At 35.6% G+C, this 20,573-nt stretch overlaps 1 protein-coding gene across 1 annotated transcript; it reads right to left on the reverse strand.

The window, feature by feature from the left end:
- Window positions 1–13,983: 13,983 nt before the first annotated feature.
- Window positions 13,984–14,955, reverse strand: LOC131998673 (olfactory receptor 4F3/4F16/4F29-like). Its single transcript, XM_059371159.1, has one exon. It carries the CDS (start codon window positions 14,953–14,955, stop codon window positions 13,984–13,986), a length of 972 nt encoding a protein of 323 aa, XP_059227142.1.
- Window positions 14,956–20,573: the final 5,618 nt, after the last annotated feature.

Consider the following 20,573-nt stretch of genomic DNA (forward strand, 5'->3'; position numbering starts at 1 on the left):
CCAGAAGAGAGATCTTCCCTGAAGAATCTAAACATGTTGAGCTAATTTGATATAGAAAAAAAAAATTATGTGATTTGTATTTGTAGAACTTTGCCCATACCATGTTTACTTTTCATGGTTCATGGAATGGCAAAAAGAACACAGCACTTGAAATTAGAAAAGCTGTGATAAGATCCTAGCCTTAACTCTATGAGCACTTAAGTTCTTTTTCCCATCCCTTCTACAGCTTGACTCACTTTTATTTTATGTGACGTCATTCACAATATAGTACATCATTAGTTTTTGATGTAGTGTTCCATGACTCATTGTTAAACTCAGTTTCATCATTTGTAAAATAAAGGGGCTGAGGTGAGTGATGCTAAGTAATCTAACATTTCAATGATTTTATAACAGAATGCCACTTCAGAATGTAATGAAGCCCATCATAATGATGGTATTTTCTGCATCGGACTGCTACCATATTCACTATCTTTTCCCTATCTGCAGTTAGTTATAAGTCCCACATCCCAGAGAAATCCCTCTCTTCGTATCTCCCTCCTCTCTAATTCCTTTTGCATTACTTACATGACTCAATTAGCATATTATTATAAATTTGCTATATCATTCATTTTGCCCTTTATCATAATCACTGGTAATCAATCAACAAACATTTGCTAGATGCCTACTAAACACAATGCATTGTTACAGTACATTGCAGACTTACTGAGCTGTTAAAATATCCACAACCCTTTAGGAGAGGAATAAATGAAACAAGACAAATCCAGAGAGGGAGACAATCCATAAGAGACTCTTAATCTCGGGAAGCAAATTGAGGGTTGCTGGAGTGAAGGAGGGGAGAGATAGGGTGGCTAGGTGATGAACACTGGGGAGGGTATGTGCTATGGTGAGCACTGTGAATTGTGTAAGACCGACGAATTACAGACCTGTAACCCTGAAACAAATAATACATTATATGTTAATTTAAATTTTTTAATTAATAAAATATCCACTATCCTTAAGGCTTTTACATTTTAGCTCATACACAAAAATATAAATAATAAAAAAGTACTATATAATAAATGTCAAATAAGTAGTATGATCATAGAATTTGTGAAGCAATAAAGATACTGAGAGTTAGAGTGATCGGAGCTTTCTTAGAGAGAAATCAAGTCCTAGGGGCACCTGGGTGGCTCGGTCGGTTAAGCATCTGATTTCAGCTCAGGTCATGATCCCAGGGTCCTGGGATCCAGCTGGCATTGGCTCCTGGCTCAGTGGGGAGTCTGCTTCTCCCTTTCCCTCTGCCCTTTCCCCTGCTCATCCTTTCTCTCTCTCTCTCTCTCCCTCTGTCTCTAATAAATAAAATCTTTTTTTAAGTAAGTATTGTAAAGGTGATAAGCTTTCTTTTTTAAAAAAATTTTATCTATTTATTTATTTATTTATTTGACAGAGAGATAGCAAGAAAGGGAACACAGGCATCGAGGGAGCTGGAGAGGGAGAAGGCTCCAGGGATCATGACCTGAGTGGAAGGCAGACACTTAACAACTGGGCCACCCAGATGCCCATCAAATCAATAATAAAATCTTAAAAAAAAAAATCGAAACCTACACCACGCTTTAAGATATGAATATAATTTATTTAGATAGCTTAATATGTACGCTTAAAGAATTTATATAATATATAATATAATTAAGAAATATAAGCAGGGAGACACCTAGGTGGCTTAGTCTGTTAAGCGTCCAACTCTTGGTTTCAGCCGGGGACATGATCTCAGGGTCATGGGATTGAGCCCTGCATCAGGTTCCATGCTTGGTGGGGAGGCTGCTTGAGAGTCTCCCTCTTCCTCTGCTCCTCCACCTGCTCTCTCTCTCTCTCTCTCAAACAAATAAATAAAACTTTTTTTTAAAAAAGGAAATATAATCAGGATTATATATATATAATCAAGAAATACCTCCCAAACTGGAGCAATGTTTGATGAACTATTTATGAATGTAATGATAACAGTCAAAATCAAAGCAAAAACACAGACTACCATATGTTATACACCATAATAACTTCTTTAAATGCATAATGTTGTTTGATATTTATAAAAACCATAAAGTTGGTATTATCAGCTTTCTTTGCAATGAAAGAAATCTAAACCAAGATAAAACCAACAAATTAGAACAATTAAGTGATAGAACTGAAATTGATTCCCTCATCTGCCTCTCAACCAGTATATAGAGAATACTTCTCTTTTCTCATGATTTTCTGATGTGTGACACACCTTAGTCCCTTTCTCGATGTCCCATGTTCTTCAGTCAGCATCTTAGCCAGATCTAAATGAAGCGTTGTCCTCATCTGTTCAAAAGCATTTGGGCTTCTTAGCTACTTCAAACACATCTATAATTTTTCCATTCTATTTAAATAACCGTGGTGGGAGAAGGCAAATCTATATAATACCTGCATCTCGGAGCAGTCTGGTTGAGTTCCAGGCCCATTCTGTCTTGATCTATATGGACTCCTTTTAGCTTCCCATAGAAGAAACCCAGATCTCGCCAGTCTGATTAATAGAGAAAACAAAGATGCCCTGTCTCCATATCAAGAAATTAAATAAAGCCCAGGATTAAACCAAGTCATATTTTATTCCCTCTTAAAATATGACCTTTAACCATTTGAAATCTTTTTTTTTTTTTTTGTTCTCAGACTTAGATACCAATGGAGGAAAAAAAGGTAATTTCTGTTTCTAACTACATGTCCTTTTTCTTCTCATTTGTATTCGTTCTTGCTCATTAAGCTCAACTGAAGCTGCTTCTATTGTACAAAATAACATATTATTGATCTCTATACAAAACAATCTTGTCACCAGAAAAATCTATTCAATGCTAATCTTTGGGGACTTAAACATTGTACACCAGTATCCCTTGGATATTTCTATATTTGTCACCCACCCGCTCATTTAAAAACCTAACATGTGACTGTTTCCAAAGAGTTAAACATATTTAACATTCCCTGGTTAAAACTAACATTACTTCATCCACAGATAACTATAAAAATGTTATTATTTTAAGAGATATGGCTAATTGGTACACAGGAGAATACTGACCATATGACACTGCAGAGATTTGGGATCACCAGCATGAGTTCATTTATTCAAGGGAATTTTCATTCAGAATCCTGGCAAACCAACAGAGGAAACTATTAATGAGTCACCAAAGAGAGGACAAAGTGACCCCCCAAATTTAAGAAAACACAATTTTTTTTACTTAATTTGAAATATTTACTTTGTAAGTAAGGCTAAAGAAGGATTCCCGAGGAACATGGGAAGATACACTGTCTTGTATTTATGTTAAACTCAACTCGGGGCACCTGGGTGGCTCAGTGGGTTAAGCCGCTGCCTTCGGCTCAGGTCATGATCTCGGGGTCCTGGGATCGAGTCCCGCATCGGGCTCTCTGCTCAGCAGGGAGCCTGCTTCCTCCTCTCTCTCTCTGCCTGCCTCTCTGCCTACTTGTGATCTCTCTCTCTCTCTCTCTCTGTCAAATAAATAAATAAAATCTTTAAAAAAAAAAAAAAAAAAAAAAAAACCTCAACTCTGCCAAAGAGCCATGGCAGTTAAAAAGGAAACCTTCAGAGAAATTCCCAGGTTAGTGTGTGTGTGTGTGAATTATTCTTAAATCTGCTCTGCTCTACAATGCTTTGCTCTATTCTGCTCATACAATCCATAGTATGGGAATGTTCAGCTACATATTCTACTATATGATCTACAACTTCACATTAAAAATACTACTTTTAAGTCAGAAACAACCATATTATGGTTATGAATTAGGAATCAGAAGAGAAATCAATTCTATTCAAATCTGGCCAGTAACTCACCTTATATCTTCAGATAACTCACTTCATATCTCTATAGTGTCATTTCCTCAACTGTAAAATGAGCAAGCTCTAGAAAAAGATTTCTACAATCCCCTCCAGTTCCAAAACTTATGTCATATGCAACTGTAGTATTTTCATTGATTAAGGGGAAAGAGAAAGAGAGTACAAAAAAAGGAGATAAGTATCAAAGGAAAAGTATCAGATACAAGGGTTTTTTGCATCTGACTTAAAAACTTGAGAGAGAAAATTCAGAAAATAAGTAAAAATCAATCCTGCAATTTTTTACTACTTATGATAGAAGTAGAAATGCAAATTATAAGAAATAGTATATCTGTTCAGTATTAAGGAGAGAGAGGAAAAAAGATCTTCTTGTGTTATACAGCCCTATAATAACCTGACTAACTCCAATGGCTTATAGAGGTGAAGAGGAATAAAAGCTTCCCACAAATGAAGAAAAAAGAATTATCTGATGAGAAAAAAAAAAAAATCCTACCAAATGAAACACCATTCCATATGCTCACCGACGTGAAACTCCTACAAAGCAAATTAAAAATTTTTAATAAAAAAGAGTATAAGATTACCATAGACAAACTTTATGCTTTCTAAGCTATAAAATACTAAATAAGTGTGAGGTAACTTTTAAAAGAAAAAAATTAAAATTAAAGAAATTAGAAATAAAAAGAGCCAGTGCAAGATCTACAAAGTTAAAAAAGATAAAATAACCTTGAAAACAAACGGCAAAGAACAGACCCCGGAAAAATATTGCCACAGAGCAGATGAAAATTAGGACCAAATATTTTACCATGAATTTTTTAACTTACAGGATTGATTGACTTTATTTTTTTAAAGGATACATAATTAGTAATTTAAAATCTCAAAAAGATATGACAAAATAACAGAAAGACATTAAATTTAAAAGGCCTATCTCAAGAAAGAAATAGTAGAAAAGATTATTTTTTACAGATAGGTAAAATTGTAAAGACACCAAGGGAAAGCAAATGCTGCTGAAAACACAGTAAGGAGAGAGAAAGATAAGGACATGAACCCAAAGAAATGGAAATGCACTAAGAGATTAAAAAGCAAGGAAGATACAGATATGAAAGATTCAATATGCACGTAATTGGGGTTCCAAAGAAAATACAAATGAAACAGAACACATCTTTAAAGCTATCATTTTAAAAGCTTGGCAGAGTACTGCCTGGGTGGCTCAGTCAGTTAAGCATCCTACTCTCAGAGGTCTGTTGAGCAGAGAGTCTGCTTGAGACTCTCTCTTCCTTTCCCTCTGCCCCTCCTTTCCTTCTCCTTTTCTCTTTCTCTTTTAAATAAATAAGTAAATAAAATCTTTTTTTTTTAACTTTGCAGAAATAAAAGAAGACTTGACTTTCCAGATTGATAGTGCATCCCATCCAAAATAAAAAACAAGGAAATAAACAAACAGCCTGACACAAAATGTTCAACACAAGATATCACTGAAAAAAAATTATTTGGACATCTAGCCAAAAATAATTTGAATTATTTACTAATTAAACCAGCCATAGCATCATTCAACATCAGAAACACATCAGGAAGGAAGCAAGGAAGGAAAGGAAGAAAGGCAGGGAGAGGGAGGAAGGGTGAAAGGAGGTGGGGGCGGAGAGAAGGAAGGAAGGGAGGGAGAGAGAAAGATCGAGAGAGAGAGACAGGAAGGAAGGAAAAAGAAAGAGGAAGGGAAGGAAGGAAACACTGAAAGAATCTTTACAAAGACCTCACGTAAAGAAGAATTTCATATACAGTCACCCTGGATTTCTATTATAAAGGTAACAGGAAAGTATTTTTGAATAGGAAAAATGTAAAACAAAAATTATTGTAAAAATATTAGAAGGCAAACTTTCAGTGAACCAGAATAAACACTGAATTTATTTCATCATAGAACGAAAGCTAAAATTAGAAGTAGGGACAATTATTACCAGCAGGATGTGAATATTACTAACTTGACATCTAGAAATGGTACAAATAAAAGGTGGAAAAGTAAAGGAAAGAAAAAGTACTATCAGGCGCCTGGGTGGCTCAGTGGGTTAAGCCTCTGCCTTCAGCTCAGGTCATGATCTCAGGGTGCTGGGATCAAGTCCCGCATCGGGCTCTCTGCTCAGCAGGGAGCCTGTTCCTCCCCTCTCTCTCTCTGCCTGCCTCTCTGCCTACTTGTGATCCCTCTTTGTCAAATAAATAAATAAAATATTTTTTAAAAAAGTACTATCATTAGCATAACTCCCTTATCTTTCAGAATTGAGGATCAAATTACATTATTTTTAATTATTACTCTAGTAATGGGTATTAGGTATATTTAATAATGCAAAATAAATACAAAAAAAATTAAAATAACATAAGTTAGATGTGAAAATGAGGGAGGAGTAAAAATGATCAAATATATTAATTTCATCAGACACTAGAATAAAATCATCAAGCTTCACTTACCAAAAGCAAAACAAAAGTAATAGCTACCTTATTTGTCCATAGATATCTATTCCTATTTTATACTCACTTTGGATTATACCTGTTATCATTATAATGTAAAATTCAAAATGAATATACAACTTGATTTCATTTATATATGGAAGTCAAGAAACAAAGCAAATAATCAAAAGGGAAAAAAGAGAGAGGGGGGCAAATGAAGAAACAGACTGGTAATTACGGAGAATAAACTGACAGTTACCAAAGGAGGAGTGGGCAGGGATGGGTTAAATAGGTGATAGAGATTAAGGAGGACTCTTGTGATGAGCATTGGGTATTGTATGGAAGTGTTGAATCACTAAGTTGTACTCCTGAAACTATTATTAAACTGTATGTCAACTAACTAAAATTTAAATAAAGTTTTTTAAAAAAGATATGTGTTGGTAAACTTATGTGTAGAAGCATATTTAAAGAGCCATATGCTTAACTCATTGCAACTACACTACATACAAAACTTCTTTCAACTAATGTCTTTATTTTTTAAAGATTTATTTATTTACTTACTTATTGGAGAGAGAGAGACAAATTGTGACAGAAGGCAGGAGCAGGAGGCAGAGGAAGAAGCAGACTACCCACCAAGCAGGGAACCCAATATAGGAATCTATCAGGGTACTCCAGGATCATGACCTGAGCCAAAGTCAGTTGTTTAACCAACTGGGCCACCCAGGCACCCTTAACTAACATCTTCTGTCATTTAGATATGTGTCAGTAAACTTATTAAAAAGTATACACACACACACACATGCATGCATGCACACATTAAGAATAAATGAAGGGGCGCCTGGGTGGCTCAGTGGGTTAAGCCGCTGCCTTCGGCTCAGGTCATGATCTCAGCGTCCTGGGATCGAGTCCCGCATCGGGCTCTCTGCTCAGCGGGGAGCCTGCTTCCCTTTCTCTCTTCCTCTGCCTGCCTCTCTGCCTACTTGTGATCTCTGTCTGTCAAATAAATAAATAAATAAATAAATATTTTTTTAAAAAGAATAAATGAATATCTGTGGGCCAAATAACTCTGGGTTTCTCTTGTTTTACGGATCAAATGAACAAAAAATATGTAAGGATATAAAAGATTTAAAGTATATAAATAATAAGGCAAATCTAAATAACATCATATCCTGAAACTTAAAAATCTTATTCCAGGAACCTGGGTGGTCCAGTTGGTTAAGCATCTGCCTTCAGGTGGGGAGGTAATCCCACAGTCCTTGGATTGAGTTCCACATCATGCTCCCTGCTCCATGAGGAGTCTGCTTCTCCCTCTACCCCTCCCCTCCCTTTTACTCATATTTTTTTTTATTTTTTTGAGATAGCATGATATGCATATATCATGCTCTCTATCTCAAATAAATAAAAATCTTTAAAAAAAACTTAACTTGTTCCTTCATTTCAAGTACCCATGGAAACCATGTATGTGATGATATATTATATCCCAATAAATTTCATACTCTAATAACAATCTAAGAAAATTTGAATTTAAGAATAAAGCCAGACTCATGAACAACCAGTGGATCAAAGAGAAAATCAAAAGGAAAATGAAAACATAGCTTGACACAAATGAAAATAGAAACACAACATCCCAGAACTTATGGGATGCAACAAAAGCAGTTCTATGACAGAAATTTACATTACTACATTAAGGGGAAAAAAGTCTCAAAAAAGTAACCTAACTCTGCACCTCAAGGAGCTAGAAAAGGAACAAGCAAAGCCCAAAGTATGCAGAAAGAAGGAAATAGAAAAGACAGGAGCAGAAATAAAATGAAATAAAGACCAGGAAAAAAGTAGGAAAGCTGAAGGAAATTATGAGCTTTTTTTTTTCTTTTTTTTTTTTTGAGCAAATAAAATTAACAAAACTTTCTCATGGCTAAGAAAGAAAGGGAAAAAAAAAAAGAAAGAAAGAAAGACCATTCAGATAAATAAAATCATAAATGAAAGAGGAAACATTACAACTGATTCCACAAAAATTCAAATGATCTTAATACTACTGTGAACAATTGATTATATGTAAACAAACTGGATAACCTAGGAGAAATGGATAAAACCCTACAAATGTATAGCTTACCAAGACTGAACCATGTAGAAACAAACAAACAAACAAAAAAATCTTAACAGATTAATTTTGAGTAAGGAGATTGCATTAGCCATCAAAACCCTCCCACGGGGTGCCTGGGAGGCTGTGTGTTGAAACCTCTGCCTTCGGCTTGGATCACGATCCCAGAGTCCTTGGATTGAGCCCCACATGGGGCTCTCTGCTTGGCGGGGAGCCTGCTTCCCCTACTCTCTCTGCCTGTCTTTCTGCCTACCTGCCTACTTATAATCTCTGTCTGTCAAATAAATAAATAAAATCTTAAAAATAACAAAAACAAACAAACAAAAAAAAAACCTCCTGCAAAGAAAAGTCCAGGACCTGATGGCTTTACTTGTGAATTCTATCAAGCATTTGCAAAATCAATGTCAATCCTTAAACTCTCCCCCGAAAAAATTGAAGAGGAGGGAACACTTGCAAACTGATTTTACATGTTCAGCATAAAAGTCAAAAGGAGAAAAATAGATCTTTATATTTATTCATTTTATTGTTCTTTCTTCTGTCTTGATGTTCTGATATCCTCATTTTATTTTTGCCTCTTGAACAACTGTTTAACTATCCTTTTAAAGTGGCTGTTGTAACAAATTATCTTAGATTTCCTTCTGAGAATAACATTATTTTTACTTAATTCTTTATTTTCAGCTTTACTGAGATATAATTAAGATACAACAAACTCTTCTCATTTAATGTATATAAGTCAATGTTATTGTAGTATATTTATAGAGCTGTGCAACCGTCACCATAATCTAATTTTTTAATTTTTTATTATCCCCAAAAGAAACCTTATAACCAGTATCAGTCAATCCTTATTCCCTTCACCCCAACCCCTAATGACCATTAACAAATTTTCCATATTTATAGATTTGCCTATTTTGGAAATTTCATAAAATTCAACTATAAAATATATAGTCTTTCAAATAATAATAATAGTGCCAAAAAATTAACTAAAACCTGAAAAAATTAATCCTTCATAACATAACAAACAAAATGGGAAAAAATACAGAGATGCCTTTGTGAAAATTGAGAAACTCAAAAATGAGCCATGTATGGGTGCCTGGGTAGCTTAATTAGTGAAGGATCCAACTCTCGATTTCAGCTCAGGTCATGATTGCAGGGTCATGAGGTTGAGCCTTAGGTGGGGATCCATGCTCAGCAGAGTCTGCAGGAGATTCTCTCTCTCTCTCTCTGTCCCTCCTCCCACTCTCTCTCTTTCTCACTCTAAAATAAATGAATAAATCTAAAAAAAAAAAATGGGCTATGTATCTTATGACATTAGAGACATAATATGTGTTTTATTAAACAAAATTATTTTTTTAGATATTTGTTATTACACAAGATTGGGGAAAATGTTCATCAGTAAAGGAGTAGCTAGGGGAGGGGGTGAGGAGATGGAGTAACCGGGTGACAGGCATTAAGGAGGGCATGTGATATAATGAGCACTGGGAATGTTTATTTAAAAAATAAGAAGGGGTGGCTGGGTGGCTCAGTCATTAAACATCTGCCTTGGGCTCAGGTTATGGTCCCAGGGTCCTGGGATCGAGCCCCATGCTGGGCTCCCTTGCTCAGCAGGGAGCCTGCTTCTCCCTCTGTCTGCTTCTCCCTCTACTTGTGCTCTCTCTCTCCATCAAAAAAATAAATAAAATACAAAAAAAAAAAAAAGAAGAAGAAGAAGAAGAAGAGAGCCTACTTACTTGAAAGGATTTCTTTTATTAAATCTTTCCCTCCAACCAGCTCTAGAAGCACTCATATTTTAATTTTACATTTCCTCTAAATGTTTAATAGATAGTTGGGGATAGGAGGAGACAAAAACGACCGTGAGATTTAAGAGTTTAATTTTAAAGTGGGAAACGCTTCTACAGAAAATCATGATTTTAAAAAAGAATTAAAAGAAAAACACAAGATTGTCAACTTTCCCTCAGTAAATCCTTAAATGTAATGTGATCTCAATACAGATATCATCAAGCTTTTTTCACGAGCTAGATAAATTGATCATAAGTTTCATCTGAAAGACAAAAATAAACAAGAATTGTTAGGTAATCTTGAAAGGGAAATTTATGGGGAGGAGGAGAAGGAAAGACTCTCTAAGAGATATTAAAATATATTAAAAGCCTCTGTAAATAAAAACTAAAGGAATAGACAGATTAATGGGACCAAATAGAAAATATGGATACATTCCCAACTGCAATTGGAAATTTAGTATCCACTAAAGATGACCTTTCAAATCAGTGGAAAATACATGGACATTTTAACAAAAGACTTGAGGAAACTAGAGAACTACATGTAGAAGTGGTTATGTTAGTCCCATTTCTTACACTATGCTAAGTTAACTTCCAAATGATGCAGAGGTTTAAATGTTTTTAAATGAAGACACACAGGTATTAGAAGGAACATGAGTGAATTTCTCTATGACCTGAGAAAACACTTCTAATTATAACTCAAAATCCAAATGCAGAAAGAAAAGATAGCCAAATTTTACAATATAAAAATAAGAACCTTTGAATTGCTAAAACCACCATAAGCAATGGGAAAATATTTGCTACTTAAATGACAAAGTTTATATTTATCTAATATATATGAAAGTTGTCCAAAATAGTGACAAATACCAAGAATTCAATAGAAAGATGATAAATAGTTCAGAGATAAAGAAATGTAAATGTTGCAACAAGAATGACTTCATGAGGAACCTCCATACTATTTTCCACAATGGCTGCACAAATTTGCATGTAGTTTTCCTGTTTTTCCAGCACCATTTATTAAAGAGACTGCCTTTTCCCCATTGCATATTTTTACCTCCTTTGTCATAGATTATTTGACCATATATGTGTGGGCTTATTTCTGGGCTCTTAAGTCTGTTGTCTATTTTTGTGCCAGGAACATACAGTTCTGATTACTACAGCTTTTGTAGTATATCTTGAAATCTGGAGATTGTGACACCTCCAGCTTTGTTCCTTTTTCTCAATATTGTTTTGGTTATTTGGGTATTTTGTGATTTCATAAAAATCTTGAGGTTTTTTTGCTCTATTTCTGTGAAAAGTACCATTGATATTTTCAAAGAGATTTCACCAACTCTGTAGAGTGTTTTAGGTAGTATGACCATTTCAACAACATTAATTCTTCAAATCCATGAGCAAGGAGAATCTTTCCATTTCTTTGTGTCATCTTTGATTTCTTTCATCAATGTCTTGTAGTTTCCAGAATACAGGTTTTTCACCTCTTTAGCTAAATTTATTCCTAGGCATTTTATTTTTTGATGCGGTTGTAAATAGGATTTTTCCTTAATTTCCCTCTCTACTATTTCATTAGTAGTGCATAGAACTGCAACAGAATTCTGTATATAGATTCTGAAAAAATAAAAAACAAAAATACCTGAAGTGAACATTTCAGTAAGTAGAATGACATAACAATCCTAACAATCACTAGTGAGATAAGAAAACCATGACCAGGGTGCCTGGATGACTCTGTCGATTAAGCATCTGCCTTCATTTCAGGTCATGATCGTGGGTCCTGCGATCAAACCTCACATTGGGCTCCCTGCTCATTGCGGATTCCGTTTCTCCCTCTCCCTCTGCCCCTCCCCGTGTTCATGCTCTCTCTCTCTAATAGATAAATAAAATCTTTAAAAAATAATAATAAACCCAGAGTAAGCAGTAAACAAAAATAATAAAGAAGGGGTGCCTAGATGGCTCAGTCCTTATGTGTCTGCCTTCAGCTCAGGTCATGATGGTGGGATCCCAGAATCGAGCCCCACATCAGGCTCCCTACTCAGCGGGAAGCCTGCTTCTCCCTCTCCCACTGCTTATGTTCCCTCTTTTGCTGTGTCTCTTTGTCAAATAAATAAAATCTTTTAAAAAAAGAAATAATAAAGAAAAGTATTATTAATAAAATAGAACAGAGAAACACAAGGAGAAAATCAATAAAATCAAAAGCTTGTGTTCAAAAAGTTCAACAGAACTGATAAACTTCTCACCAAACTGATCAGGGAAAAAAAAAAATAAAGAGAAAATTATTAACATTAAGAATGAAAAGGGATACATCACTGCAGACCCTACAAATTTTAGAAGAATAAGGAATATTATGGACAAATTTATGCCAGTAAACACAACAGCTTAGATGAAATAAACAAAAATGTTTAAAAGAGAGACAGACAAACCAGGAAACAGACTCTTAACTATACAGAACAAACTGATGGTGATCAGAGAGGTGGTGGGGGTGAAATGGATAAAATAGGAGAATGGGATTAAAGACTGCAGTAGGATGAGCCCTGAATTCCTTTTCAGTAGGGAGTCTGTTTCTTTCTCTTTCTCTCTGCCTCTTCCCACTGTTTATTCATAACAAGTCACCTAGCACACACATGAATAATAATGGCTTCATTCAATACCCATTCCTATTTATTTGGCAACACAGAAAAAATAGGGAGATAGTCTTTGGATAGTTATTTATACCACTTCTGAACAATATATTTATTTTTTAAGTAATTATATATAATACATTTTATCACATGGAAAGTTTAATACATGTCTTCATTATAGACAGTTCATTAATATACCTCTTCATTTGTAGACAGCTTTGTAATAAATTTTCTTTTGTAATGTCTATATTTTGTATTTGCTATTTATATAGTTATAAACCTGATTCATATAATACAGAAATGTTTTGCATTTTAGTTATTTATTTATAAACCAGTGCCGCCTATCCTTAGATCCAAAATATTCACTCCATTTGTAATCTTTTAATTTTCACATATTTTTGTTTACCATATAAAAATGATTTAAGAAATAGTTGGGGTAAAATATAATTATGATACATACTGAGTGGTGTAGGAATTTACATCTTCTGTTTCAAAACATTGGATTAAGCAATAATATTAAAATTGCCTGAGTTGTCACTCTGTGATTAATCCCAAATTTCACCTTCCAATCCCAACTAAATTTTAAAAGCTCAGTATTAGGGCACCTGGGAGGCTCAGTTGGTTAAGCATCCAACTTTTGATCTCAGCTCAGGTCTTAATCTCAGGGTTGTGAGTTCAAGCCCCACATTGGACTCCATGCTGGGCATGGGGCCCACTTTAAAAAAAAAATGGGGGGGTTTTAATCAAAAAAAAACCTAGTATTATCTAAATTTGAGTGTGGCTAGTCAAATCTAGTTAGAAGCCTCAAATTCTGAAAGCTATCTAAGCAACTGTCTTCAATTTGTGTATTCCTCCAAGCATAATAAACATGAGAAACTCAGAGGGCATGAATATCAGTACACAAATAGATTGGAAGAGATACGTCTTTGAGAATCACTACCAAAGAGAAGAGTACCCAACATTTTTGTTGGATAATTTAATTGAAAATGTACCCAGTATGTGAGATTTCATATTCTTCTATAATAAATAAGAAAGATACTTCATTAATTTAAAGGCTGAATTCATTCTTTTTCAATACTTCCAGGATCCACAGGGTAAGGGTCCTTATGAAAAACTGACCAGATCAGAACAGAGTCCTTGTTCTAACTCTGTTCTGCAAAAATGCAGTGGATATTAAAACTATTAAATAAAATGAAAAAAATTATGAAAAGTTTAATTAAAGAGATTAATTTCCAAGAATAGTCAAGACGAATCTGAATGTCTTTGATTGGTCATGAAAAAACTCTTCCTGAAACTTAGAACCTTACCAAATAGTCTCCTCATTGCCATTTTCATCTCCTTATTTCTGAATGTATAGATAATAGGATTCATAAAAGGAGTGATAAGGGCATCAAAGATGGCTAAAAATTTATCTATGGGTAATGTAGGGAATGGCCACACGTAGACAATAATACAAGGACCAAAGAAAAAGACCACCACAGTGATGTGAGCAGAGAGAGTGGAGAGGGCCTTAGATGAACCACCTGAAGAGTGTTTGCGAACTGTGACCAGGATGAAAATGTAAGACACAATCAAGATGAAGAAAGTGCCCATGGAGATGAAACCACTGTTGGCCGTGACCAGAAATTCCAGTCTATATGTGTCTATACATGCAAGTTTGATAAACCGAGGAAAATCACAATAAAAACTGTCCATTTTGTTGGGACCACAAAAGGGCAAGTTTACAACAAAAGCCAGTTGGGCCACAGAATGGATGAGTCCAATGGTCCAAGCAACAGCCAAAAGAGAAATGCACATTTTTAGGCTCATAATGGTCAGGTAGTGGAGGGGCTTACAGATAGCAATGTATCGGTCATAGGCCATTACTATAAGCAACACCATCTCCGTACCCCCAACTGTGTGAATAAAGAACATCTGAGTAATGCACCCTGTCAAGGAGATGACTTTATGTTTTCTGAAAAGATCATAAATCATCTTTGGGCTTGCAATGCTGGAAACTCCTGTATCAATGATGGAAAGATTAGCCAGCAAAAAGTACATGGGGGAATGTAAGTGATGGTCTGAGATGATCGTGAGCACAATGAGAAGGTTTCCTAGCATACTTGCTATGTAAAATAGAGTAAAAAACAAAAAAAGAAGAATCTGAATCTCCCAAGAACTGCTGAGTCCCAGCAACAAAAATTCAGACACCACAGAGTGATTTCCTCCGTCCATCAACTTCTTGTGCTAGGCCAATCCTGAAGATACCTGCAGAGCATAAGAGGGAGAAATACATGATTTTTACATTAAAAGGGAAGCCTGGCAATAAGGGTTACACAAATGTCAAAAACAAAAGATCGCTTAGCCATTGTACACAGTTACATAGAGTTTACATAGTATAAAAATCACAGAGAGCCAGCACCAAAACTTTTTCCATGCCTAGATCTTTGTTATCATTTAATCATATGCCTCAAATTTAGTTTGGTCTTTAGTGTATAATAAAATAGGGAAAATGTAGACAAATTCACCTATGAATTTAAGGAACTAAATCAGGAGATAGACATACTTCCTAATTTGTACACTGAAATATGCCACAGAATGGAAATGTGCAGAAAAGCACATAGAACTCTCTAGAGAGGTGTCTAATTTATTCTTTTTTTTTTTAAAGATTTTATTTATTTATTTGACAGAGAGAGATCACAAGTAGGCAGAGAGGCAGGCAGAGAGAGAGGAGGAAGTAGGCTCCCCACCGAGCAGAGAGCCCCATGCGGGACTCGATCCCAGGACCCTGAGATCATGACCTGAGCCGAAGGCAGCAGCTTAACCCACTGAGGCACCCAGGCGCCCTAATTTATTCTTTTAAATGGCTACCCAATATTCAGTGTGGATGGACCATAATTTATTTACCAATTTCTCTATCAATAAGCATTTAACTTATTTCTAATTTATTGGCCCCTACAGGTAATGCTATAAATAACTATCCATATATATACATCTTTGTGTATTAATGCTTTCCTTTCTGTGTCACAGATTCCCAGAAGTTATTTTTTAATAGTAGTGTTGTCCAACAGCTTTCCAAAAAATCTGGAATAACACATATTTCTATAAGAATAAATGTCAATACTTTCTTTAATTGTTGCCAGAATAGTGGGTGTAAAGTGATAGCTCGCTGTTATTCTGGTTTTCATTTCCCTCACAACCAATAAATTTGAACATTATTGCAGTTTGAATCTGCACTTCTGTCAAGTACCTATTTATGCCTTTTCTTATTTCCTACTGTGCTTTTTTTTTTTACAGATTTGTAAATGCTCTTTTTATATTACAGATATTAAACATTTGCCATTTGTTTTATCTTTTCTGTCATTTTCTGTCATTTGTTTTCTCTTTTCTCTTTATCAATTCTCTATTAATTTTGTTTCATTATCCCCAAGTTTTTATTAAATGATTAAATACAGCTATTACTTTTTTAACGTACTGCTTTTAAGATCTCCTTTGCTCCTGAATCATACATGTACACCCTTGGATTTTCTTTCAATGCTTTGTTTTGTTTTCTATTTAAGAGAGTGCTCTATTATTTTTATACATATTTTAAAATATAAGTTCACTTTTAATTTCTTCCAGTGAATAAAATAGTAATGACACTGTGCTTTAAATGACCCATTCTTCCCTCTTTCAATTTAACTACTATTTTTTGCATTACACTTAATCATCAGATATTTGGGGATCTGTTTCTGAATTCTTTATTTTGATTTTACTGATACATTTGTCTCGTTCTGTAGAAATATCAGGGTAACTGGATGCCTGGGTGGTTCAGTTGGTTAAGCATTTGCCTTTGATTCAGCTCCTGATCCCAGGGTTCTGGGATGGAGTCCCACATCAGGCTCCTTGCTCAACGAGGAACCTGCTTCTCTCTCAGCCTGCTGCTCCCCCTGCTTGTGCTCTTTCTCTGACAAATTAATAAATAAAATCTTTAAAAAGGAAAAAAAAAGAAATTCAGGGTAATACTACATCACTATGTCTGACACGGCACATGCCTCCTTCATTGTCCTTATTTTTCATACTTCCTTGGCTATTCATAAACATATATTGTAGCATATAAATTTTAAATTCATTTTCTCCAATGCCTTCGAAATTCCATTGAACTTCTGATTTGAGTTGCAATAAGTTTGTATATTAACTTTGAATGAAGTAGCACGGTTATGATAGTGTCTTTCCATTCAAGAACATAGCCACCCATTTGTTCATTTTTTTTAAGATTTTATTTATTTGAGAGAGAGAGAGAAAGCATGAGCAGGAGGGGAGGAACAGAGGGAAAAGGAGAAGCAGACTCCCTCTGAGCAGGAAGCCCAACACAGAACTTGACCCCAGGACTCTGGGATCATGACCTGAGCTGAAGGTAGACGCTTAACTGACTGAACCACTGAGGAATCCCCATCCATTTGTTCAAACCTTGTTTCATCTCCTTCAATATGATTTTGCCATTTTCTTTACATATGTTCTATGCTCTCTTTATTAAAATTATTCTTATGTATTTTATAGCTTTTTTCCTTGGCATTATAAATGAAATATCTTTTCTCACTTCCATTTCTAGGTTCTTTTTGCTAGAATGGGAAAAAGTTATTTCTTTTGATATGTGTAGTCACCTAACTACCTTCTGTTATTGGGTGAATAGTTTTTTACTGAAATAGCTTGGGTTCTCTAGATTTATCATAATGTCACCAGCAGAAAGATACAACTTTTTCATACTTAATTTTTGCTGGTTTGGTTAAAATCATATCCATTTCATCATCCCCTTATTAACATGAAAATCCTACTATACTTTCCTTTTTCTTTTTCATGTCTATTGTCCCTTTTCTAGTGATACATTTCTCTATTCTTATTTTATTTTTTCTTAAAGACTTATTTATGTACTTAGTTGACAGAGAGAGTGACAGAGGGAACACAGGCAGGGGGAGTGGGAGAGGGAGAAGCAGGCTTCCCATTGAGCAAGGAGCCCGATATGAGACGTGATCCAAGGACCCTGGGATCAAGACCTGAGCTGAAGGCAGACTCCCAATTGACTGAGCCACGCAGGTGCCCCATTTTTCTATTCCTATTTTAAAATAAGATGCCAATGGGGCATCTGGGTGGCTCAGACAGTTAGGCTACCAACTTGATTTCAGCTTGGCTAATGATCTCAGGATTGTGAGATGGAGCCCCATGTCAGATTCCATAGGGGGCATGAAGCCCGCTTGAGACTCTCTCTCTCCCCCTGTCCCTCTGCCCCTCCTTCCCCCCCAACCAAAAATAATAATAATAATTTAAAAATAAAAAATAAATAAAATATGATGCCAACTATTTTCCCTACCAATATGTTCTATTTCCTTCCTGCCTTTCCCCACACCAATTAAGATAAGAACTTTAAAATACCTTTCTCCCCAACTTCTTACCTCCTCCCTCCCATTTAAATAAAATTAGTTTCTTTTTGTGTTTCTTGAACTTCTAATTATTTTACATATTATGCCTCCTGAGTCAATCCCCCCTGTTTGGTTTCCCTTCATGATTTCTATCTCATTATCTTTATTGTATATTCTTTAAAGTATCCATTGCCCCTAACCTTCTAGTCTCAAAACTATTGCCAGTGAATTCCTTTACATATTAATATTACTTTTTATTGAAATTAGCATCTACGGGGCGCCTGGGTGACTCAGTGGGTTAAAGCCTCTGCCTTCTGCTCAGGTCATGATCCCAGGGTCCTGGGATCGAGCCCCACATCGGGCTCTCTGCTGAGCAGGGAGCCTGCTTCCCCCCCCACCCCCTCCTGCCTCTCTGCCTACTTGTGATCTCTCTCTGTCAAATAAATAAATACAATCTTTAAAAACAACAAAAAAAGATGGGACGCCTGGGTGGCTCAGTTGGTTAAGCAGCTGCCTTCAGCTCAGGTCATGATCCCAGCGTCCTGGGATCGAGTCCCGCATCGGGCTCCTTGCTTGGCAGGGAGCCTGCTTCTCCCTCTTCCTCTGCGTCCCGCTCTGTCTGCCTGTGCTCGCTCTCCTCTCTCTTCACTCCTCTCTCTCTCTGACAAATGAATAAATAAAAATCTTAAAAAAATAAAAATAAAAAAAATAAAAAATAAAAAAACAACAAAAAAAGAAATTAGCATCTGCTTCTTACAACATTCTTGTGTCCAACATCAGTCTAATATCACATATACTTAATATATGCTTTATACATATAAATTCTAATATCTGAGATGAAATTTCAGAAATCATCTATACCAATCTCTCTGATTTCAAGATTTACTCAATATATCCAGTCTAATCTTGCACTGTTATTACTCTTCTAAACTCTCAGGGTTGTAAATGCCACCTAATACATAGTGTTAGACTCCTTGTTAATTGTTGTTGGAATAATAACTTGACAATAGAAAGTGCCTAAAAATCTGAAGTAAGTAAACATCATGCCATTGGTCATTTGAAGTAAATTGTAACTCTCAGTTACAATATTCTTATGTATTGCTTTACGATAAAGTGATTAAAGAAAAGCCAACTTGAGAGTTTTATTTTTTTAATTTGATTTTTTTAAGGCTCCAAACTATGAATTAATCTCATCCCAAATATTTTCTGTCACAGTGAATGTTGATCTTAAAGACAAGTGAAATTTTCTCTACAAGATAACAAAGAACTGGAATTTAAAATAAATATCCAATCCTGTTAATCTTTCTATATATACAGATTTAGGTACTAGGTAGTTTATTTAAATTGGTTCATTCATTTTCTTCCTATATTTCTTTTTTTTTTTTTTTTTTTTTTTTCTTCCTATATTTCTTGTTCTGGAGAGACAGATCTAAAATATTGGTTAAAAGTGAACAATCACAAAATAAAATATAATAAAATAAAATAAATAAAGTGAACAATCACAGACCATACTACTGGGTTTAAACTTGCCTTCACCACTTGCCTTACCAGTAACCCTTGAGAGAGGATTTCAACTCCCTCCATGTTGACCTCAGTCTGTACTTTTTTCACCCCCCAACCCCCCACTCCCCACACAGCTGTGCTTTCTAATTGATTAAATTATTCTTTCTAGCTTATCTCTGAATTTAGACAACAGACCCTGCAGGCAAAGCAACCCCTGATGGGAACCAAATTCACCCCCTTCAAGCAACAGGGACTACCCTGATACCAGCATGACCTTGCATGAATGACCTTAGGAGGATGATCCACTGGATCTTTACTGACCACCTGCGGGTACCCGCTGACCTTTGTCCCACATTTTCCTTACATAAACCTAGAAGCTTTTTCAGCACTTTTGAGACAGGCTTTGGGACGCTAGTCTGCTGTCTCCCCAGTGCGGGCCTTACTGAACAAATTTCTTTCTTGTTTCAGCAAGCTCTCATCCCTCTGCCTTTGGATTTTGTCAGTGGTGAGTGGCCAAACATAGTCTGAATAGGACCCCCAGAGTCAAGTCCTCTTGCACCCCTATGCCCCACTTACACCCTGACCTCAGATAACTTACTTAATCTTATTGTGTCTAAGTTTACTCGTCTGTTAAATTGAAGTAATAATAGTCTGGCCTCAAAAATTGTCATGAATAAAAGAGCTTAGTAAAGATCTTAGAACACATAGCAAGAATTCAATAACTGATAGCTATAATGATTTATTATAACATCCTTGGTTCACTAAATTCTCCTGGTAGTCTTTTTTTTTTTTTTTTAAGATTCTATATATTTATTTGACACAGAGAGAGAGATCACAAGTAGGCAGAGAGGTAGAGAGAGAGGAGGAAGCAGGCTCCTGACTGAGCAGAGAGCCCGATGCGGGGTTTGATTCCAGGACTCTGGGATCATGACCTGAGCTGAAAGCAGAGGCTTT

The sequence above is a fragment of the Mustela nigripes genome, chromosome 13 (assembly GCF_022355385.1).
Source record: "Mustela nigripes isolate SB6536 chromosome 13, MUSNIG.SB6536, whole genome shotgun sequence".
Lineage (NCBI taxonomy): Eukaryota > Metazoa > Chordata > Mammalia > Carnivora > Mustelidae > Mustela > Mustela nigripes.